General features: G+C 28.9%; 3 protein-coding genes across 3 annotated transcripts; 1 reads left to right on the forward strand and 2 right to left on the reverse strand.

Moving 5' to 3' along the window:
- Positions 1-5,372: 5,372 nt before the first annotated feature.
- LOC120092963 lies at positions 5,373-6,917 on the reverse strand. Its single transcript, XM_039051231.1, has 2 exons — positions 6,790-6,917; positions 5,373-5,884 (listed from the first exon to the last, which is right to left on the reverse strand). Exons 1-2 carry the CDS (start codon positions 6,905-6,907, stop codon positions 5,574-5,576), a joined length of 429 nt encoding a protein of 142 aa, XP_038907159.1. The 5' UTR covers positions 6,908-6,917; the 3' UTR covers positions 5,373-5,573.
- On the forward strand, positions 6,853-13,792 carry LOC120092961 (ATP sulfurylase 1, chloroplastic-like). The gene is made up of 5 exons (XM_039051229.1): positions 6,853-7,381; positions 12,231-12,636; positions 12,734-12,994; positions 13,088-13,174; positions 13,382-13,792. Exons 1-5 carry the CDS (start codon positions 6,882-6,884, stop codon positions 13,523-13,525), a joined length of 1,398 nt encoding a protein of 465 aa, XP_038907157.1. The 5' UTR covers positions 6,853-6,881; the 3' UTR covers positions 13,526-13,792.
- A 624-nt stretch (positions 13,793-14,416) lies between these two features.
- Positions 14,417-15,917, reverse strand: LOC120092962 (calmodulin-2/4-like). Its single transcript, XM_039051230.1, has 4 exons — positions 15,723-15,917; positions 15,482-15,639; positions 15,305-15,382; positions 14,417-14,773 (listed from the first exon to the last, which is right to left on the reverse strand). Exons 1-4 carry the CDS (start codon positions 15,907-15,909, stop codon positions 14,597-14,599), a joined length of 600 nt encoding a protein of 199 aa, XP_038907158.1. The 5' UTR covers positions 15,910-15,917; the 3' UTR covers positions 14,417-14,596.
- Positions 15,918-20,117: the final 4,200 nt, after the last annotated feature.

The raw sequence follows: 20,117 nt of genomic DNA on the forward strand, positions 1-20,117 counted from the left end.
TTGGGGTTTTTAAATCAGAACTCCTGACATGCTATCGTAATCTTCGAAAGTTCCTACACAACTCTTGACAAATTATTTCATTCATCAGGAGTTATGCCCATCCAGCTTGGCCTTCGTTCCTAACTCTCGACAGGAATATGATTCAAGTATTTATTATATGACTAAGATTCATATAGAAATTATATGTAAAAATTAATGTGAATATGATTCATATTAAATCTATATATATAGTTTTATGAGAGAAATAAAAATTTGAATATGATTCAAATATTAATTATATGAATATGATTCATATGGAAACTATATGTTAAAATAATGTGAATATGATCCATATTAAAACTATATAGTTTGATAAGAAAAGTTGTTATTTGAAAGTGATTCAGATATTAATTTATATGAATGTGATTTATTAAAACCTATAGGTTATATTATATGTGATATCATAAACTATAGGTTATATGTTATATATGATATAACATAGAGTTTAATATTTCTTTATATTAAGTTAGTTAATATATAGTTCAAATTATTTGAATATTGTATTTTTAAAAAAAGATGATGGAGTTATTGTGATAACTCCCTCAACCCCTCAATCTGTCATATACATGTAACACATATACTTGTAGGACAGAGAGAGAAAAAGAAAAAAAAAACATGAAAAGCTTCACAGTGAATCATCTTCTTCATCCCTCTCCTTCTCTCCGTGCTGTTTTTTCTCTCAATGGGTTCTCAAAGAAAATACCTCTCCCTTTTCACCAAAGTTAAAGCAAGTCCACTGTGTTATTTTCATCCTTGAGAATAATGAGGAAGACATTGTGGTGGTATCTTCTTCATTGCTACTGTGTTCGTGATAGTGCCAAGTTCAGGAGATCGAGAGAAGCAGTGTTCATATTCGTGCTATGGAGAGGAAGCGAGAAGACATGTTCTTCAAGGGTGAGTTTCTCTCGATCCCTTCACCTTCCTATTAAAAGTAGAATAGCATGCTTAGATTTAATTTGTTTATCCTTAATTTCCATCACTTTATATTCTTGAAGTTCTGTAAAACGATAATAGAGATACGAATGCATTTGATTGCTTTCACTTCGAAGTATTCAAAATCTCTTCAAAATAACATGTATTAACTTATCCTTAATTATAGAAATTGTTTTTCAAAGATGGGAACAAGAAGTTAAGTTAGTAGGAAAATATTGGGTTGTAAAGATTTTGGGTACTAGTGTCATCTATAAAACAAAGCAAAAACAGAACTAAATTTAAGACCAAACCAACAAACAAAACCACAAAAATTTGACCATTAGCAAGTAAACTGTTTTCGATCTTAACGAAGATCCCGAGAGAGATCGGGGACCAAGATTGAAAACAATGTTTGAAATAAGCTTCCATCTCGTGCCTCTAGGACCAAGGCATGCCTCGAGCTTGAGGGTTTAAGGCATTAAGTGTTTGGTCTCGGTTCTTATCTCAGGCGAGATAGTCACCGAGATCACATACAAAATTCCAAAACCCTCAAAATCCAGAAAGTCTTGAGTGTGATTCGACTTGTTCCGGGTTGAATCCACACCTTTCCTCCCAACAAAACCAGAAAACCCCCCACATGTTCAAACCACACATCCAAAAAAATGAAAACAACCAGAATACCCCAAGCAGATGGTTTCAAATTTTCATATAAACTCTAAACCCTAGGAAAGTTAAAAACTTAAAGATGCAATCTGTAACTAAACCAAAAACTAAGGAAGTCGCAAAATATCTTTAGTTCTTTCCTATGTGTTCAAATGATATAACGTTTCGCTTAAATCTCGAGGCTGATCTCGGTTGACAAGGACCGAAAAAACTATTTGAACAAGTTTTAAAAAAGTGTGCTTGAATGTAAAATGATGAAATAATTTCGGGCTATTTCGGACAACTTTCCTACAAATAATTAACATTTTAAAAAATCTATTACATTTATATTGATCTTTTTGTCATTATTTCAGAAATATTGCCAAAAGTAAAAAACATAATATAAGTCTGTGAAGTTTTCGATTCTTTTTGTTGGTCATGTTTGTTCCAAGGGTTTTAAGATGTAAAAAAAGTACTCACGTTTGTTTCAAATGTCTACTTCTTAAAATTTAGACAACTATTATCTTTGGATGAAAATATCTCATGAAATATGAGATTTTATTATCTTCTTGGAGATTAGACTTTTTTCCCTAAGGGTTTTTAATTTCTTTTTCTTTGAAAATGAACCAAAGAAATGATGGAGAAATTACTCATTAATTACCTTTTTTTTATTAACACTTAAAATGCTTTTAATCTATTTTCAAACTGCTTTCAAATAGACGATGTTGAGCTAACTTATTTATAAATATAACAAAATGTAATTATCTATCAGGGATCGCGATAAACATTTATCAATGTCAGTGATAGATGTCTATCGTGATCTATCACAGTCTATCACTGATAGATGGTGACATTTTGTTATATTTAAAAATATTTTTAACAGCTTTACCATTTAAAACAATTACCCAATTACTCATATTATTTTGTGAATTGTATAGTACAAATATTTTAATTAATTAGAATTTTTTAATTGAATCTAATAATTTCAATTATTCTTTATTAGAAAAAAAAAAAAACTTAAAATTTAATAAATATTATTCTATTAGGAGAGCGTTGAGAAGTGGATTAATATTTGATGACTTTGATATGTTCGATTTTTAATTAAATTTATAAAATATAGAATGAGATTTATATATTTTTTCAAATTGTTTAATGTTCATCGATAAAACTCAAAAGCTAAAGATAAAAGTTGAAAAAGTAGAAAATTCATTGTAATTGTTCTTTTGTTTTTTTAATACAATAAGGGGCGGGAGGTTTCAAATCACCAATATCGTAGTTGATAATACTATACGTTAGTTGAGCTATATTTTCGTTAATTTTCAAAATAGGACTATTTTTAAATTACTTTTTTAAAAAATAATAGAAATATATTAAATAAAAAAAAGGTTTATAGTTAATCAGATCAGGGTTAGATAGATAAAGTTTTCTTCATTATTTTATCAATAAAAAGAAATTACATATAATTTTGAAAAGCTAAAGAGATGTGTAATGCAATGTCCTTTCAAAAGGCAATAATGCATTCTTTTATGAACATTTTTGCTCTTATTATCTCTGCCCAAAAGTTAAGATTAGCATTGATAAAAAGCTATGTAAAATAAATGGTAACAAAGTCCACATCCATTAGCCTTAATCAAACACCCCACTAAACTATTCTTAAAAAATAAATAAATAAACTCCACTAAATTCAATTAATTAATATTTTCAACTTGAGTTCCCTATTGATTTTCTTTTTTGACAATATTTTTCCATACTTTGAGAATCCACTTCAAATTTACAATCTTTTAAAAAAAGATTATAAATTGATTTTAAAGATTTGTAGGATAGCCACATTTACCCAACACACATTAATTAAAAATAATTAAATTTCCATCATTACATTTAGAAGTTTTTTTTTTTTTTTTTTTTGAAATATTGAAAACTATGTTATTAGTGGAAATTATGTTATAGTATGTTTAAAACCTAAATCTTGCTTTTAATCGCACAAAAAAGAAAAATCACAAGTTTTTATTAACAAATGAAATAAACTTCAAATCATCAAATAGGTTTGAAGAAATTAAAAATTCGAGGGTGAAAATAATAGAAATCGAAGTATTATTGTGTTTTTAAAAAAATAATATTATGTTATGATAGTATTTATGAATTACTTGAGGAAATTTACTTTAAGAAAACTATAGTAATTAGAAAATCCGACCTATATTTGATCATCAAAATATGAAAAGAAAAAGTACACATACATCTTAGATTTTTTTTTCCCTAAAATAAGCATAACTCTTAATTTGAGTATATTCTTTCTCTTGAGATTAGAGATTCAAACTCTCATATTCATATTTATCCTACTAAAATAAATATATGTCAATATTTGTTAAGTAATTTTTAAATTTTAAAAAATATATATCTTATATTTTTTAAATCAAACAAAGTAATATGAGAAGTCCCATTTTGGATGTTGTGTTCTTTGACCTTTAGAAAGGTCTATTTTAGTCGTTTAGTCATTATTTGTATATATTATTTTGATTCCTAAACTTCTAACTAGTAAATTACAATTTTTAGTTCTTAAGATCTAAACTTATTTCTTATTTGGTTATTAGGTTTCTAAAACTAACAATCTCATACTTGCTATTTAAATTTAGTTTATATTTTGTCCTGATCATTTCAAAAGTGACATATTGAGGTTAGATTTTGATTTTTCATCGGTCCTTGAGTTGAAACTACGTTTTCTTTTCTTTTTTTCTTTTTTTTTTTTACCTCGAACTAATTATAAGTCAATGATTTCAAACTTCAAGAGAAAAAAAAAATTAGAAATCAATTTTAAAACTAGGAGATTAAATGATATGAACTGGTTTATTTAGGCTTCATTTGGTAATCATTTTGTTTTTTATTTTTATTTTTTAAAAATTAAGCTTATTTCATCCACATTTTTTTACAATGATTTGCATTTTTTTAAGTACAATGGTTGAACTCTTAGCCAAATTCTAAAAATAAAAATAACTTTTTGAAATTTACTTTTTTTGGTTCTCAAAATTTAGTTTGTTTTTTAAACCATTGATAAAAAGTAAATAACAAAGAAATAAATTTAGAGATGGAAGTAATGTTCATATGCTTAATTTTCAAAAACAAAAATAAAGAGCAAAATGGTTACCAAATGTGGTCTTAATATTTTGAAAATAATTTTATTGTTTTCAATTTTAGTCTTTTTGCCCATGTTAAGTTGTCTTTCCATTGATGATGTGTCATGCATTTAGAGTTTTGAGAGACTATATAAAACTTGGTTAATAGTTGCACGATAAATATTATAATGATTAAATTTTAGTATTTGTACTTCTTTCGAGTTTAGCTAAAAGAGCTTGAATTTTTGCAATTCATATCTTTTAGTATTTATACTTCTTTTAATTTTTAGAAAAATGGTTTTGATTGTTTAAGGGTTAATCTCTCCTAATTTATATAGTACATAAAATTATCAAAATAGCCTTACTACTCCTCTACCTCAACTCCACCATAGTTATCGTCGATTATCACTACCTTCCACTAGCCAACTCTTACAACTAACATCGATAGCCACCTTTGATCAATGAAAATATTTTTAAATTATTAGTTCAAAGTATTTAATAGTCATCCTTTATCATAATTTGCATTAATATAAAGATTTTTAATATATAACAACTAAACAAATTTGTAAATAAAAACCGTTATGAGAAAATATAAACATATTACTTTTGAAACTTCAAAAACCAAATAAACACGACTTTCAAATTAAAGACCCAAAAAAAAAAATCAAAATATTGAATCATCATTTAGTAAATTTAACAATTTAAGGGAATGTTTGGCTCACCGACATTAGTTGAGTTGAGTTGGTATAATATATCAACTCATTATTGGTGAAGTTGAGTTGGTATATTTTATCAACTCACCCCAACTCTCCTTTCTTCCAATATTTTTAATGGTTTCACCCATCGGCCACTGACACACTCCGCAAACTAACTTTAGGCTCCAACAACCACCTCTGATGATAACTTCGATAACCAACTCCAGGCTCCAACAACCACCTCTGACGACAACTCCGACGATGAAATTCGGGCTCCAACAACCACCTCCGATGATAACTCCAGTGACCAACTCCGAGCTTCGATAACCTTCGTGCGACCAACTCCGAGCTTCGATAACCTTCGTGCAACCAACTCTGACAACCAATTCCTCTGACAACCAATTCCAATGACCAATTTCAGGCTCCGACAACAAACTCCGATGACCAACTCCAACAAGCACCTTCGTAGGCTCCGACAACCACCTCCGACTACAAAAACATTATTCTGTCTATATTAAGTGTAATATTTATACGTAAAAATTGTAAAAATATATTTTCATTTCAAATGAGTGTTAAAGAACATTTAGAGAAAAAGTAAATACATAGTTGAAAAGTATGTAACATATAAAAAAAAAACTTATAGCAAGAATTAGTGAAAAATAGAGATTTATTCTCTGATGATCCTCCAAATTTAGAGGAATTGAAAGTGAAATTCATGAAGAAATGTGGTGGCATTTTATTGGCTGCTAAGATGCTGGGGGAGAGATTTAATTAAAAAATCATTACATATATAAAAATATAGAGCAACAATAGAAAGAAGATATAGTGCAACATCAAGAAGAAGAAAAAAAATAAGAAGATGATAATGAAATTAGAAAAATTAGGAATCAAAAGTTTTGATTTCTCTTTGGTTTCTCATTTCATTTAACCATATTTCTACAAGATATGTAATGAGTTCATTGTTGTTCATTGTCCAAAAAAGAAAGAAAAAAAAATCAACAATTAAAAGAAAAAATTGCAATCTATATTTTATTCAAATAAAGATGGGTAGAATTTCTGAATTAAAAACTCAACTCTACACCCAAAACACAAACATATGAATTCAGACCAAATAACTCTACAACCAAACACAGACATATGATCTTCACATATATATATATATATATATATAAATTCCAAATATTAGTTTGTGGGAGGGAGGTAAAGCATAATAAAGGAAAATTAAAAAAAATATATTATTACAATAAATATATAATAGAAAGATTTAATACATGTCAATCACCAAACAAGTTAAGAACCAATTTCATATATTTTTTTAATTAATAATTCCAAATAATAATTAAAAAAAAATACCCATTTTGGTTTTGGCACATAATAAACCAATTTATCCGTACCATTAATTATTAAAACCCCCTTTGCTGAAGAAGAAACACAGAAGACCGGAACCGAAACAGAGCCCGGCCCTGACCTCGGGTCATCACCTCCAATGGCGTCTATGGCTGCCGCCTTCATCAAACCTTCAAATCCCATCTCCCAATCTCCAATAACCTTCACCAAAACCTTCACCCCACCGATTAAACTCCCAATTCCTCTCATAAAAACCAGCCGCCACCATCGGATCCGGGTCTCCGGCGGGTTGATCGACCCGGACGGGGGAAAACTTGTGGAGCTTATTGTGGAGGAATCCATGAGGGCTTCGAAGAATCGGGAGGCTCTGAGTCTGCCTCGAATCAAGCTCTCGCGAATCGATCTGCAATGGGTTCACGTTCTGAGTGAGGGCTGGGCTAGCCCTCTCACCGGATTCATGAGAGAATCCGAGTTCCTCCAAACGCTTCATTTCAATTCGCTCCGTGTGAATGGATTGGTTGTTAACATGTCGGTGCCGATCGTTTTGGCCATTGATGATGACCTCAAGAATCGAATCGCCGCCTCCTCTAAGGTTGCGCTCTTTGGCTCTGATGATCGCCCAGTTGCAATTCTCAAAAAGTAAGATTATGCTTTTTGTTCAACTCTGTTTTTCCTTTTCTTTTCCTTTGATATTTATTTTTAAATTTTTTGGGTTTTTTATTTTTAATGAATATTAACTTTGAATTTAAGTTTTGAAAAAAGAACTTTCAAATTATTATGTCATTTTCAGAGTAGGTAGGGATTCGAATCTCTACTTTTAGTTTTAATCATATATGTTTTAGTCGGCCGTTGTTAGAACTAGAATCATTAAGGGAAGAAATTCCAATTTTTATTGGAAAAAAAAGTTAGATGTTTTAGTCCTTAAATTTTAAATCTAATTTTCACATTTGATGGTTTACTTGTTTGGGATCTCCTCATGAATTTTAGGGATTGCAAATGAATTATGTTGTTTGTTAGGGTAGGAAACATAACGGTTTTAAAATCCAAAATGATTTCAAATCTCGTTTTTACTTTTTTTTAAAAAAAATTCATTATTAGAATGCTATGATTTTACAAGATTTTATAAGAACGGAAAGTAAATTACTTATACCTCATTTGGTAATCATTTCATTTTTTTTCTCTTTTTGAAAATTAAGCAAATTTTTTCCTCATTTCTTACAATAATTTGTATTTTTGTTAAATACAATAGTTGAGTTCATAGCCAATTTCTAAAATATATATATATATAGTTAAAAGCTACTTTTTTTAAATCATTAGTAAAAAGTAGATGAACAAATTTGAAGTTAGAAGAAGTGTATATAAGCTTAATTTTCAAAAACAAAAATAAAAATTCAAATGATTATTAAACGAGGTATTAATTAACTATGTCAGATTCTAACTTTCAATTAAAATATCATAGTTAAAAACTTGAATTAGTAAATTCTTAACTTTCTTGTCTCATTCAGTTACCCTCCAAACCCTTAATTTTAATAATTCATTTTAAACTTTTCTCGTTCCAAACAAAGTAATCAATTTAAATTCATTTCTCGGATTTCAAATCTCATAATTTAAAATTATTTCTTAAACTTTCTTGAATTCAAACAAAGGATAAGTTTCAAAATATCATACTTTTACTCATGTGTTGTGTTTAATTTTTCATGGGTGTTGAGTTTAATTTTTATTTAGCTCATATGCTTCAAAATGTTATACTTTTACCATTGAATTTTGAGTTTAGTTTTCATTTGGTCTTTAGATTTCGGTATTTCACACTTTTATCTTCAAGTTGTTATTAATGGTCACTTTGGTATTTGACGTTAACTTTTAGTTAATTAATTTTAAATAATTATGATGTGGACTTTTAAATTAATTTTATTTGTGGTGAAAAATTGGTGAAATTTAATTTAATTCTTCTAAATTAACTATGAGACATTAACACAAAGGACTAAAATGAGTATTTAATTGGAAAAAAAAGGTTAGAAGTATAAATCTTGAAGCCACAAAAACCAAATTGAAACAAAACTTAAAATCCATAAATAAAAATATAACATTTTGAAATTTAGGGATAAAATAGAAATTAAACTCAAAACTCATGGATAAGAGTGTAACATTTTAAAACTTAAAAACTAAATGAAAACTTCCTCTAAAACAATGGACAAAAAAAAGGTATTGTACCCTATTTTATATTATATTTAAATCTTTTTATATTATATATAAATTTAGGGCTGTGGTATATTTTCTTATATTTGTATATATGTTCGTCTAGAGTATAGTTTAAAATTGCGATCGAAATCTGAAAATTGAAATTTTAACAGACTCGAAATTTCAGTACGAGGAAATTTCAATTTTCTCCTAGTTTCTTGAAATTTCTAAATTTTTATCGATATTTCAATATTTTCATCGAAATTTTTCGAAATTTTTTTTTAACAATTGACTATGCTAGTTCAGTGAAAGTTTTTTCTCTTTTATCATAAATTTTTTTTATTTTCAAGAAATTACATATTTTCATTCAAATCTTTTTCATTTAACTTTCATACATTTCACCTCAATCTTGAATTGAAGTGAGTTCTCTAATATTTTTCTCATTTTCTCTCAATCTCTATCTACACTTTTCTTTTTCTTATTTCTTTCCATTACGTTGTGTTTTGTTTATTGTTATGCTTTTTACATCTCTCTTATGTTTAATGTTATGATTTTTCTATCCTTACTATGTTATGTTATGTTAGTTTATTGTTATGATTTTTTTTGTTTGTATCCCATTTTATAACAAACAATTTATAATTATTTTATATATGTTGTTTAATTTTGTAATTAATTTTCAATATCTGATATTATTTTGTAATTATTTTTCAATGTCTTTTTAAAATTTCTACTCTCGCATCGACATTTGCACGAGTATTTTACAATATACGCGAGATATTTGCACAACTATTTTACTATATACACCCAAGTATTGGCATACTTTATAGAAATGATGATTAAAAATGATCCGTTATAATCTAATTCAATCACAATTAAAGTTTTCTTATCTAATTATAACATTTTTCATCAATTTTCATCAATTTCCATAAAGTTTCTCAAAATTTTTATCGATATTTTCATAAAGGCATGATCTTAATATTTTTATCGACATCGATATTTCAAACCTTGATCGGTGGTAAATTTCGAATGAACTGATGTGACTCTCATAAAATGGATCCATAGCCATAGGAATAGAAGTGCAGCTGACACGTGTATTGTTTGTTCATCTTTCATAGCTAAGGCAATATAAAGCTTTTAATAAAAAAAAAATTAAAAAAATAGAGGCGGTTCGGATTGCAGATATTGTGTCATGACATGAATAAATATCTGAAATTTATATATCTAAGATAATTAATATCTGTGTTTGAATTTAGAAAATGAGCTAAACTATTTACATATATAATAAACTATTGCTATGTGTAAATAGTTTCATATCTTTTCCATTTATAAGAATTTTCCAATGATTAATGTATGTAAGTTAAATGAATGGTAAATTTTGTAGATAGAAACTAAAACTAAATAATTATCTAATCAAATGTAAATAGTCATAATTAAATTTAATTATTTAATATATTGTTATATGATTAATTATTTAATCACTTAAAACATCTTAATCTTTTTAATTAAATATTATTTAAATTATTTTATTTAATTAATAAATATTAATTAAGTAGAATATAAATAATTAATGATAAAATTTATATTGAATAGTTAAGATACATAAAATATTAATGATAAATGATAAATGTACTATTTGAAACTTATTAAGTTTAAATAATATATTTATATTTAATAATTAATTAAAATTAATATTTATAATTAATTGATATTAATTTATTAATTAATCATACTTTATTCATCTCTCAGGTATAAAAATTCCACAAGTATGGAGGGTACTAAAAACCCATTGTAATATAGGTTTTAAAATTCTCAGGATAATAATATCGTGGATATTAAAAAATGAAATCCTATAATACAAACACATATATTAAATGTCAGTCTAAAATCTCATGACAATATCAATGAAACAAATGAGCTTTAAGAAAGAATTTAGGTATGCTCAAAAAAGGAAAAAAGTAAAATAAATTTATGTTCCCTAAATTTTGAGTATGATTTTTATTTAGTTGTTAGGTTTTAAATCATTTTGAGTTTAATTTTTATTTAAACTTTTAGTTTCAAAATATAACATTTTATCCTTGAATTTTGAATTTAGTTTTTATTTGGTCTATAAATTTCAAGACTTTACACTTTTACTCTTGAATTTTCATTAATACCTAATATTAGCATTTGAGTTAATTTTTTATTAACTATTTTTAAATAACATAAATAATTTTCATTAATTTTTCATCCCTAATAAAATTATTAAAAAATTCACATCATAATTATTTGGAAAATTATTTCAAATGATAAAACTATTGAAAATATTTACAAGATATAGTAAAAATGTTTAATTATCAATGATAGACGCTGATAGACATTGATAGACTTCTATCCGTGTCTATCAATATCACTTATAGATCAGTGTCTATCATTAATAGTTCTAAAATTTTGTCATATTTTGTAAATATTTCCGTTAATTTTTCTATATTTAAAAACAACCCTAATTATTTTGGACTAATTAATTAAAAGTTACACCAATGACCAAAAGAGAGTATAAGTAAAAATTCAAAAGTTAAAGTGTAAAATCTAGAAAGTTAGGGATCAATTGAGAATTAAATTCTATACTCAATGATAGAAATGCAACATTTTGAAATACAGAGATCAAATGAAAACTAAACTCTAACTTTAGGAGTAAAATCGTAAAATCTTGAAATAGAATAGAACCATAGTTAAAACTTTGAGAATAGAATATTACTTTCCCTCATATTTATCATCTTTTTCTCCCACCATTTCAAAATTAATTTCAAGTTGTTTTTTTAATTAATGTTTCTCAAACAGGTATCATTAATCTTTTCTCCTATTTTTTAATGATTAACAGAATAAAATTTATAATTTAAAATGTATAAAAATCTAATAATTATCATGTAAGTATATTAGAAATTAAGTACGAACATAAAAGTATGTAGAATTGTAATAATATGTATACTACAGCCTTTTTTCTTCCCTTGACTTCAACCTCATATATTGGTGGAATTCCTTTTTTCCTTTTTTTGAAAAGGATACAATATATTGGTGTAAGTTCAAAACACCTAGTTTAGATTATAGTAACGTCATAATCAATTGAAATATGTTCAAAAGTTCTTTATTAGACATCGGTTTGAATCTTTTCTTTATAAAATCGGTTGGTTTGATTTGATTCTTGATTGATCCCAAAACAAACAAAATCGAACCAACTTTCGACCCTTGTTCTTATAATTAAATTACATAGATGTTGTAATAGAAATCCATAGGAGAAGTAGTTTGTCTGATGGTTTTTGTTGGATTGAATCAGTATTGAGATTTACAAGCACCCCAAGGAAGAAAGGATTGCAAGAACATGGGGAACAACAGCTTCAGGGCTGCCTTATGTTGATGAGGCTATTAAGAATGCTGGAAACTGGCTGATAGGAGGTGATCTAGAGGTCATAGAACCAATCAAGTACCACGATGGCCTTGATCGTTTTCGATTATCACCTGCACAACTTCGCAACGAGTTCACCAGCCGCAATGCCGACGCAGTGTTTGCTTTCCAGCTACGCAATCCAGTGCATAACGGTCATGCTCTGCTCATGACCGATACTCGTCGTCGCCTTCTTAATATGGGCTACAACAACCCCATCCTCTTGCTTAATCCACTGGGTGGCTACACCAAGGCTGATGATGTTCCTCTTCACTGGAGGATCAAACAACATCAAAAGGTTCCTAGCTAAGCCACCCACTTTATATCATATTTCCATTTTCCTCAAATATTAACCACAATGCAACTAACTCAACTCTTGAAATTCACTTCATTAGGTTCTTGAGGGTGGCGTTCTTGATCCCAAGACAACCGTCATCTCCATTTTCCCTTCGCCGATGCACTATGCCGGTCCAACCGAGGTGCAGTGGCACGCAAAGGCAAGGATTAATGCAGGGGCTAACTTTTACATTGTTGGTCGAGATCCTGCAGGCATGGGCCATCCAACTGAGAAAAGGGATCTATATGATGCTGACCATGGGAAGAAAGTATTGAGCCTGGCACCTGGTTTAGAGCGCTTAAACATCCTTCCTTTCAAGGTTACTGATATGAACTTCCAACTTTTCTGTCACAATTACTTCATATTTCTACTTTTCCTTTCTTATTGGTTCCAACTTCCAACTATAATGCAGGTTGCTGCATATGACAAAACTCAAGGTAAAATGGCCTTTTTTGATCCCTCAAGACCTCAGGATTTTCTTTTCATATCAGGCACCAAGGTACTTTCTCATACCAACCTCCGCAATTCGAGAGAATCGATGCCATTTCATATCTTTTCCAGCAGGAAATAACTGTCTTTTGTCTCTAAAACTATAAAACAAAGAAAGGGAGAATAAAGATTTTTTTCCTCCTCACTAGAAATCTAGCCTTCATTGAAGAAAAAACTGAAACATTCTGAGATGGTGTCTTTTCTTGTTATTTGTTAGATGCGAAATCTTGCAAGGAATAAGGAGAACCCTCCAGATGGATTTATGTGTCCCGGTGGCTGGAACGTATTGGTCGAATACTACGAAAGTTTGGTTCCAGCAGACAATGGGAGGATCCCCAAACCTGAAGCTGTAGCAGCTTAAATCTTATACATCATAGAAATGGATTTCAACCAAAACACTTTATCTCTTGTTTGTAATATAAAATTGACATTCTGTCAAGTGTCTTGAGCTGAATAAAGTCATTTAAGGAAGTGGCTTACCCCTGTAACATGTGTGCATATGGAAAAGTTGTAACATATAAATGTGTGATGCTTTTCTTGAAGTTGGTTAGTGGATTTTCATTTTTATGTAATATAACTGTGGGACTATAATTTTTACTTAATGAAGTGAATCATTAGCTTGGTAAAGTCAGAAATTTTCTTTCTGGTGGAGTAGAACTCTCTTTTGTGAACAGGATTAACAGGTTCATAAGGGAAAACGGGTCTCTCCAAAAATTCTGTAATTGAACTCAGTGTTGTATGTATATATAACTCAGAAATGCAGAAATCTTTAGGCGTTGGCTTTCATGTTCATATAGAAGGAAAAACCGAAGAATCAAATCGAACTTCGACATTGCCTCGTCATAACAAGACTCAAGCGGAATACTGCTATTGTTCAGAAATTAGCATCATATTCTGAACAGGATGAAGATAGTTTATGTGAAAGAAAGCAACTTTGTCTGTAAATGAAACTTGTATTTGTCTTTACAAAGAAAACTGGTAACTACCAACTACCAAGAAAATGAAATGAAGTTGACAGATTCGGACAACCTTTCTTGTTTTGTTTGGAAGAATGATCAGACACCAACCACAGACTGCGGCTTTTGAGCTCAAGTTGAAAAGGTATACACATTGAAATCGGCATCGTCATCGACATTTGCATTGACATCAGAGAAATTTCTTAAAATATCTCAAATTTCACATCGTCCTTGTTGCACATCATACTAAAGCTATTTTGTTTTCCTTTGCTTCCAGACCATATTAAAATATAGGATACATCAATATCATTTCTTTGTATTTAAACCATAATTTCCTCTAGACTTCCAACTTGACATGAAGTCAAACACTGATAATACAATAAAATAATGGAGATATGAACAAATCAAACAAGGGTTATCTTTCTTGTCATTCACTCAATCTAGTTTTGTTTCTTTTTGGTTGTATAATCATATCATTAAAAAAAGCCTCTTTTTGGTAGGATTTGTGACACATCCTGAGTCATCATCATATTCACAAACTCATGGTAGTCGACCTGGCCATCTCCATCCAAATCAGCGTCTCTGATCATCTGCAGAACTTCCTCATCTGTTAACTTCTCCCCCAAATTAAGCATCAAACAGACATGGCTCAACTGCAAAATAACAAGAAATAAATCATGATATAGATGACATCTAAGAAGCACAAACATTTTAGTTTGGCTAATGTTTCCATGTCTGACGCTTGGACACTCTGACATTTAATGAACACGTATCAGACACTTGTTAGTATAATAAATATGTTAGACACTAGTTGTATTAAGTCCAAAGAAGAACAACATTCGGTAGACATGCATCATACACTTCTTACCTATACTAAGTCAACATATATATGACAAAAATAATAAAATTTGAGAGCGAAATATATCGAATTAATTTTTTAAGCGTAGAAATAAATAAATTCATTAACTTTGAATTTCCTTCCATTTAAAAATGTATGTTTTAATAAACGTGTCTTTGGTATGTCTGTGTCCTAAATTTTCTTTTAAAAAAAATGACATGTCACCATGTTAACGTGGTGTTGTATCTGTGCTCGTTAGGATGACATTCTTTAATGGGTTTGCTCAAAAATTTGAAAAGATTTTTGCCTTTGTTTATTAAAGAATCAGATCTTTGTACTTTTATACCTCATTTGCTGATATATATCCATCTTGGTTTTTATCAAACACCTTGAAGGCCTCTTTGAGTTTCTCCTCTGTTTCTTCCTAAAATCAGGACAGACAGAAAATGGCATCTCAAATGTTAGAAGAATAAAAAGACTCAAAATCATGGGGGATGAAAAGAAATGAAATGAAATGAGAAACCTCCATGATTTTGGACATCAATTTTTGGAATTCCCAAAAATCAATTTTTCCATTCCCATCTGCATCTACTTCACTGATCATTTGCTTGAGTTCTTCCTCTGTTGGATTTTGACCCAAGTTTCTGATCTCGGTTCTTAGTTCATCAAGGGTGATGCAACCTGCTTATTCAAATCCAAAAATAAAGACATAAATCGAACTTTTCAAATAGAATTCAACCAGAAAAGGAAAGAAAATGACCCACCATCTCTGTTTTTGTCAAAGAAAAGAAAAGCTTCTATAAGCTGATCCATTTGTTCTTTAGTCAGACCTTCCCCCATCTCCATGGAAACTAACACAACACCTTCAAAGAAAAAACAGAGAGCTAGAGAGAGAGAGAAGGAGAGAGAGAGAGAGAGCGGGGAGAGGTCTTTGTGGGACTCCGTGAGCATATATATAGAAGCCAAGCCACAACAACCACAGGCCTCTCTCCTTTATTTATTTTTTTTTATTTTATTTTTTTTTTTTTTTGGGAAACTTCGACCCCAAGTTATTAAAACTATTTTTCCAAAGACTTAAATATAAAAATGTTATAATGTCCAAGAGTCAAGTAAAGGTTTGTGACCGACCAAAGTGAGTGTCATTAGAATCTTTTCACTTGAGAGGAATTTAATAGGATGGATTCTTCTTTTGGGTTGATAGTCAGAAATAGTACCAAAAAGTTTTCATCTTTCACGTATAGCATTCTGATTAGTCAATTATTTTTATAGTATATTTTGATATTATATGGCCCTGGATCGATACCAAGACTAAAACAAAATTTTTAAATATGACACAATCGAACCATCAATTTTATGCTTCGTGAAAATTCTAATTAGGACAATGACCAACCAGGATGAAGACCAAGATCAAATTTGTGGAGTTGAAGTTTTTAAGAGTTTATTGTTTTGATTTTCTCGGTGAATTCGAAAGTCATTGAGACTTTTTTTTTCCTTTTGGCCAAAAGGTAAATGTGTAAACTTTTTTTCAAAATTTAAAATAAGAAAATCTAGCATAAATGAATAGAAACCAAATTAGAGAAAAAAGAAAATAGAAGAGAGTAAGTCATCCCTTCTCCAAGATAACTTGAACATAGAGAATACAAGAACAATTGACCAAAACTTTTACCTCTTTTTTCTCCCCATTTTATTCAATCCCATCAGCGTCTAGGTCGAGGTTCCAAAAAGCTTGACTATTCAAATATACTATTAAAGAAGAAGTTTTTATTTTGGTTGCTCTTGGTCGAGACACACCGAGACGAGTCATTAAAACAATAGGTCAAAATGATATTATTTGTAAAAGAATGAAAGCTTTTTTGTGTTATTTTTTATAATTACTCATTCTTTACATTATTACATGTAAATTCCTACTTACTTTTTTCTTCTGTTATTTCTATCTAATTTAATAAAGAAGTAGATTGTACCCATTTAATATTAGTCCAACTAACTAAAGACGTTACATCACATAAAAAAAAATCAAATATTCAAATCTCAAACTCACATCGGATTAAATTATTAAAAAAAAAAAACACTTCATATTAAATTTGTTTAACCAATGAAATAATGTATTACATTGGAAAGTAAGTAGGAGTTTCATGTAGGCATATGTTGTTCTTAATAGAATAGACTTTTTTTATTAAAAAATATATTTTATTGAGCATATATTCAATGAAAATGAGACTCGTACCCATATTTGTGGGGATTATGGTGGCAATTTCTCTTTTGAAACAAATTTTATTTTGAATATTAAGAATGAAGTTATAAAAAAAAAAAAATTGTAATACCCAATTCCATTGAATTTAAGTTAGGTCAACGCTTGAGCAATTTCATAGAAGTTAAAGTTTAGAATAAAAGAAAGATTCATGCCCCAAATTCCACGCTGATACTTTCATGATATTAAGAATATACTTAAAGAAATCATTTTTAATTAGCTTCTAACTTTTGTGGAGTTCCATGAAAAATCTTCATCTTTGAGATTCTAGCGTCTTTCTTCTCAATCATTTTCAACAGAATTCAAAAAGAATTTGTGAGTTTCTTGATTAAAATTGTAAGAGCTCAAAAAGAATTATTTATAAGATCTATTAGATATAAAATCATAATATATAGATTTATTAGACATTCTTAGGAATTAGAATCAAAATTGAAAGTTTAAGAATTTATTAGTAACAATTTTCAAAATTGAGAGGCTAAATTTTTAACAAGAGACCTTCACATAAATGTAATTTTAAATGCATCGATATATGATATGCATTGATACATGATATCTAGATTAAGTAACACTAATTGCAAAATTATTATAATTTTTTATAGAATTATTCGCTTAAAAATCATTTAGTCAGTTTTCATAAAAAAAAGTTTTATACAGATTAAAAAAAAATCTACATTTTATTTATATGAGAGAAGATTAAAAAAGAATTAAATTTTCTTACCTATTTCTAACGTACGAAAACTAAAATATTATAGATTTTTTTAAAAAAAATTAGAAATTAGAAACTTAAGTAAAATGTAATTTTATTTGGTATGTAATTGATTTATACGTAGGTATACATATTATAACTATTAGTCTATTAGATTAAGTTCAAAATTAAAATGGAAAAGTGCAATTTTCCCGAATCTAGCCATTGGTTTTTTTATGAAACAAAATAATATAACATTAAATACACATACAATTTTTTTATATTTTAGAAAAATCAACATACATATATGTAAAACGTTACAAAGTTGAGGGGTTGTATTTTAAAATTCATTTTGTTTTAGTTATCTCATTCGTATATAATCTTTTATTGCGTGAAAATTACTATTAATAGTGATTAATTTTGATAAAATTAGCTTCTTATGATTAAATTTAAGATTTATTAAAAATATATTTGAAAGTGTATATACTAAAATCGAATTAAATCTAAAGTATATGGACCAAAATAGTACTCGAGATAAAATGTCATGCAAAATTCATGAATAAAAATCTAATGAACGTCCAAATAAGTAATATGAGTTGATGATAAAAAAAAGTTTGTTATTCGAATTACCGTCCTTGTTTGGAGAATTTTTAAAAAAATAATAATAAATAAGACACTTGTTCGCAAAGGCAATCAAAGTTTGATAATCATAGGTCATAATCATGACATAGAAATTTTATTTCAAAAAGAAAACACAAATCATAACATAAAAATTGATGGGGCCAACACTTTTGAAAATAGTAGACAAGACAAAATGTACTTAACTGCTACGCGGTTCCTACGTTCTAATTTCTCATCGTACATGTTTGATTTGACAATCTTGGCCGATTGTATTTTTTTGCTTTTTTTTTTTGTTCAAACAACTAAAGAAAAAAAAAAACCTCAATTCATAAAAGTTCATTTAATTCATACTTTAACGTCGAATTCAAAATTTTGGGTGGATGGTTGGTTTTTATTTTGTTTTCTTTATCAAGCAAAGAAAAAAAAATAGAGAAGACAAATATGAATCAATACTTAGGTGTAGCCTAAGTTTCATACTCTCCCTTCCTTCACACTTGAAAAAATATTCTTTAAATTGACAATTTTTAATTAGGTACAGCTTATAAAACCACCCGATGTCCAATAATCGAGATGATTGAGTTAGATAGCCCAAATCCAGAAATTATTCCTTCCAAAATTGTGTGTGCTTTGTTGGTGGAGCATGAAGGGCTAGAGAGTTGGTGTCTCGACCTTTTACATTAAAATTTCAAGTGTCTTTCATGTTGTGGTGGAACATAAGGGTTAAATAATACCATTTTTCAAGTTGGGGATGTGCATTTCAATGAATTAGAACATGGAGATGCCATGTGTTTGGAACACATCGAGACAATGAAAATCGATCGAACTTTGAAATCAATTATTACTAGAAAACATATATACTAGAGTTCAAAAATGATATAAAAATTATACAAGAGATTTGTATATTCTTATCGTGCAATCACTATTCTACAACCCAAAAGAGAAAATGGTTGGTAGGTGCTTCACTATGGATCTTTCCTTTTGGAATGTAAAGTACCTAAGATGGTAATATTTGACTTTAAATCCATCTCCCGTTGTTGCCCTTGCTTATAAGATCCCCAATCAATTTGCTGTTTGTTTCTTAAAGCCGGTAATTCATATCAATGAAGTTCAATTAAAGCCGGTTTTTGTTTGGCCAACTTCGCACGTCTCGACTATCTTCAAGAGACAAAGAGACAACCGTTTGACGAAAACTGGTTGTATATGAAATTTTGAATTTTGGGTCGATGACCAACATGACTTGAACTCATTCTCTCTAAGTCCTTTATATACCTATGATCCTTACAGAGCACTAAATCCACACATGGGTTTGTACCTTTCACATTCTTGATTAACCAAATTTATATTTCCAAAATGTACTTTCATAGTACTCGGAACAGAAGGGGGGAAATGGTCCATTTAGACATAAAATGGTAAACTAACCAGGTCCAAAGTCTAATATTCAGAAAATAAGGGTCAGGAAACTTGGGAAGAAAGTTTCAAGGTTGAGCTTTGATGTGAGCTCACATTTGAACAAGTAGTCAATGCTCCAGCACAAGTAATCACAACCACAACCTGAACAGTCTAAGTCATACAGAGCGTCTAGTCTAAATAAACTTTTATTTTAAT

This window comes from Benincasa hispida, chromosome 12 (genome assembly GCF_009727055.1).
Source record: "Benincasa hispida cultivar B227 chromosome 12, ASM972705v1, whole genome shotgun sequence".
NCBI lineage: Eukaryota > Viridiplantae > Streptophyta > Magnoliopsida > Cucurbitales > Cucurbitaceae > Benincasa > Benincasa hispida.

What these genes read in the sequence shown, in the direction of transcription:
- LOC120092961 (XM_039051229.1), top strand. Translation starts at nt 6,882, where the DNA reads ATGGCGTCTATGGCTGCCGCCTTCATCAAACCTTCAAATCCCATCTCC. An exon ending in CCAGTTGCAATTCTCAAAAA is followed by an intron (nt 7,382 to 12,230) that starts GTAAGATTATGC and finishes GGATTGAATCAG; the next exon opens with TATTGAGATTTACAAGCACC. An exon ending in TTTTCATATCAGGCACCAAG is followed by an intron (nt 13,175 to 13,381) that starts GTACTTTCTCAT and finishes GTTATTTGTTAG; the next exon opens with ATGCGAAATCTTGCAAGGAA.
- LOC120092962 (XM_039051230.1), bottom strand. Translation starts at nt 15,909, where the DNA reads ATGCTCACGGAGTCCCACAAAGACCTCTCCCCGCTCTCTCTCTCTCTC. An exon ending in TGATGTCCAAAATCATGGAG is followed by an intron (nt 15,383 to 15,481) that starts GTTTCTCATTTC and finishes TCCTGATTTTAG; the next exon opens with GAAGAAACAGAGGAGAAACT. An exon ending in GATATATATCAGCAAATGAG is followed by an intron (nt 14,774 to 15,304) that starts GTATAAAAGTAC and finishes GTTATTTTGCAG; the next exon opens with TTGAGCCATGTCTGTTTGAT.
- LOC120092963 (XM_039051231.1), bottom strand. Translation starts at nt 6,907, where the DNA reads ATGAAGGCGGCAGCCATAGACGCCATTGGAGGTGATGACCCGAGGTCA. An exon ending in GGGGGTTTTAATAATTAATG is followed by an intron (nt 5,885 to 6,789) that starts GTACGGATAAAT and finishes ATGTTTTTGTAG; the next exon opens with TCGGAGGTGGTTGTCGGAGC.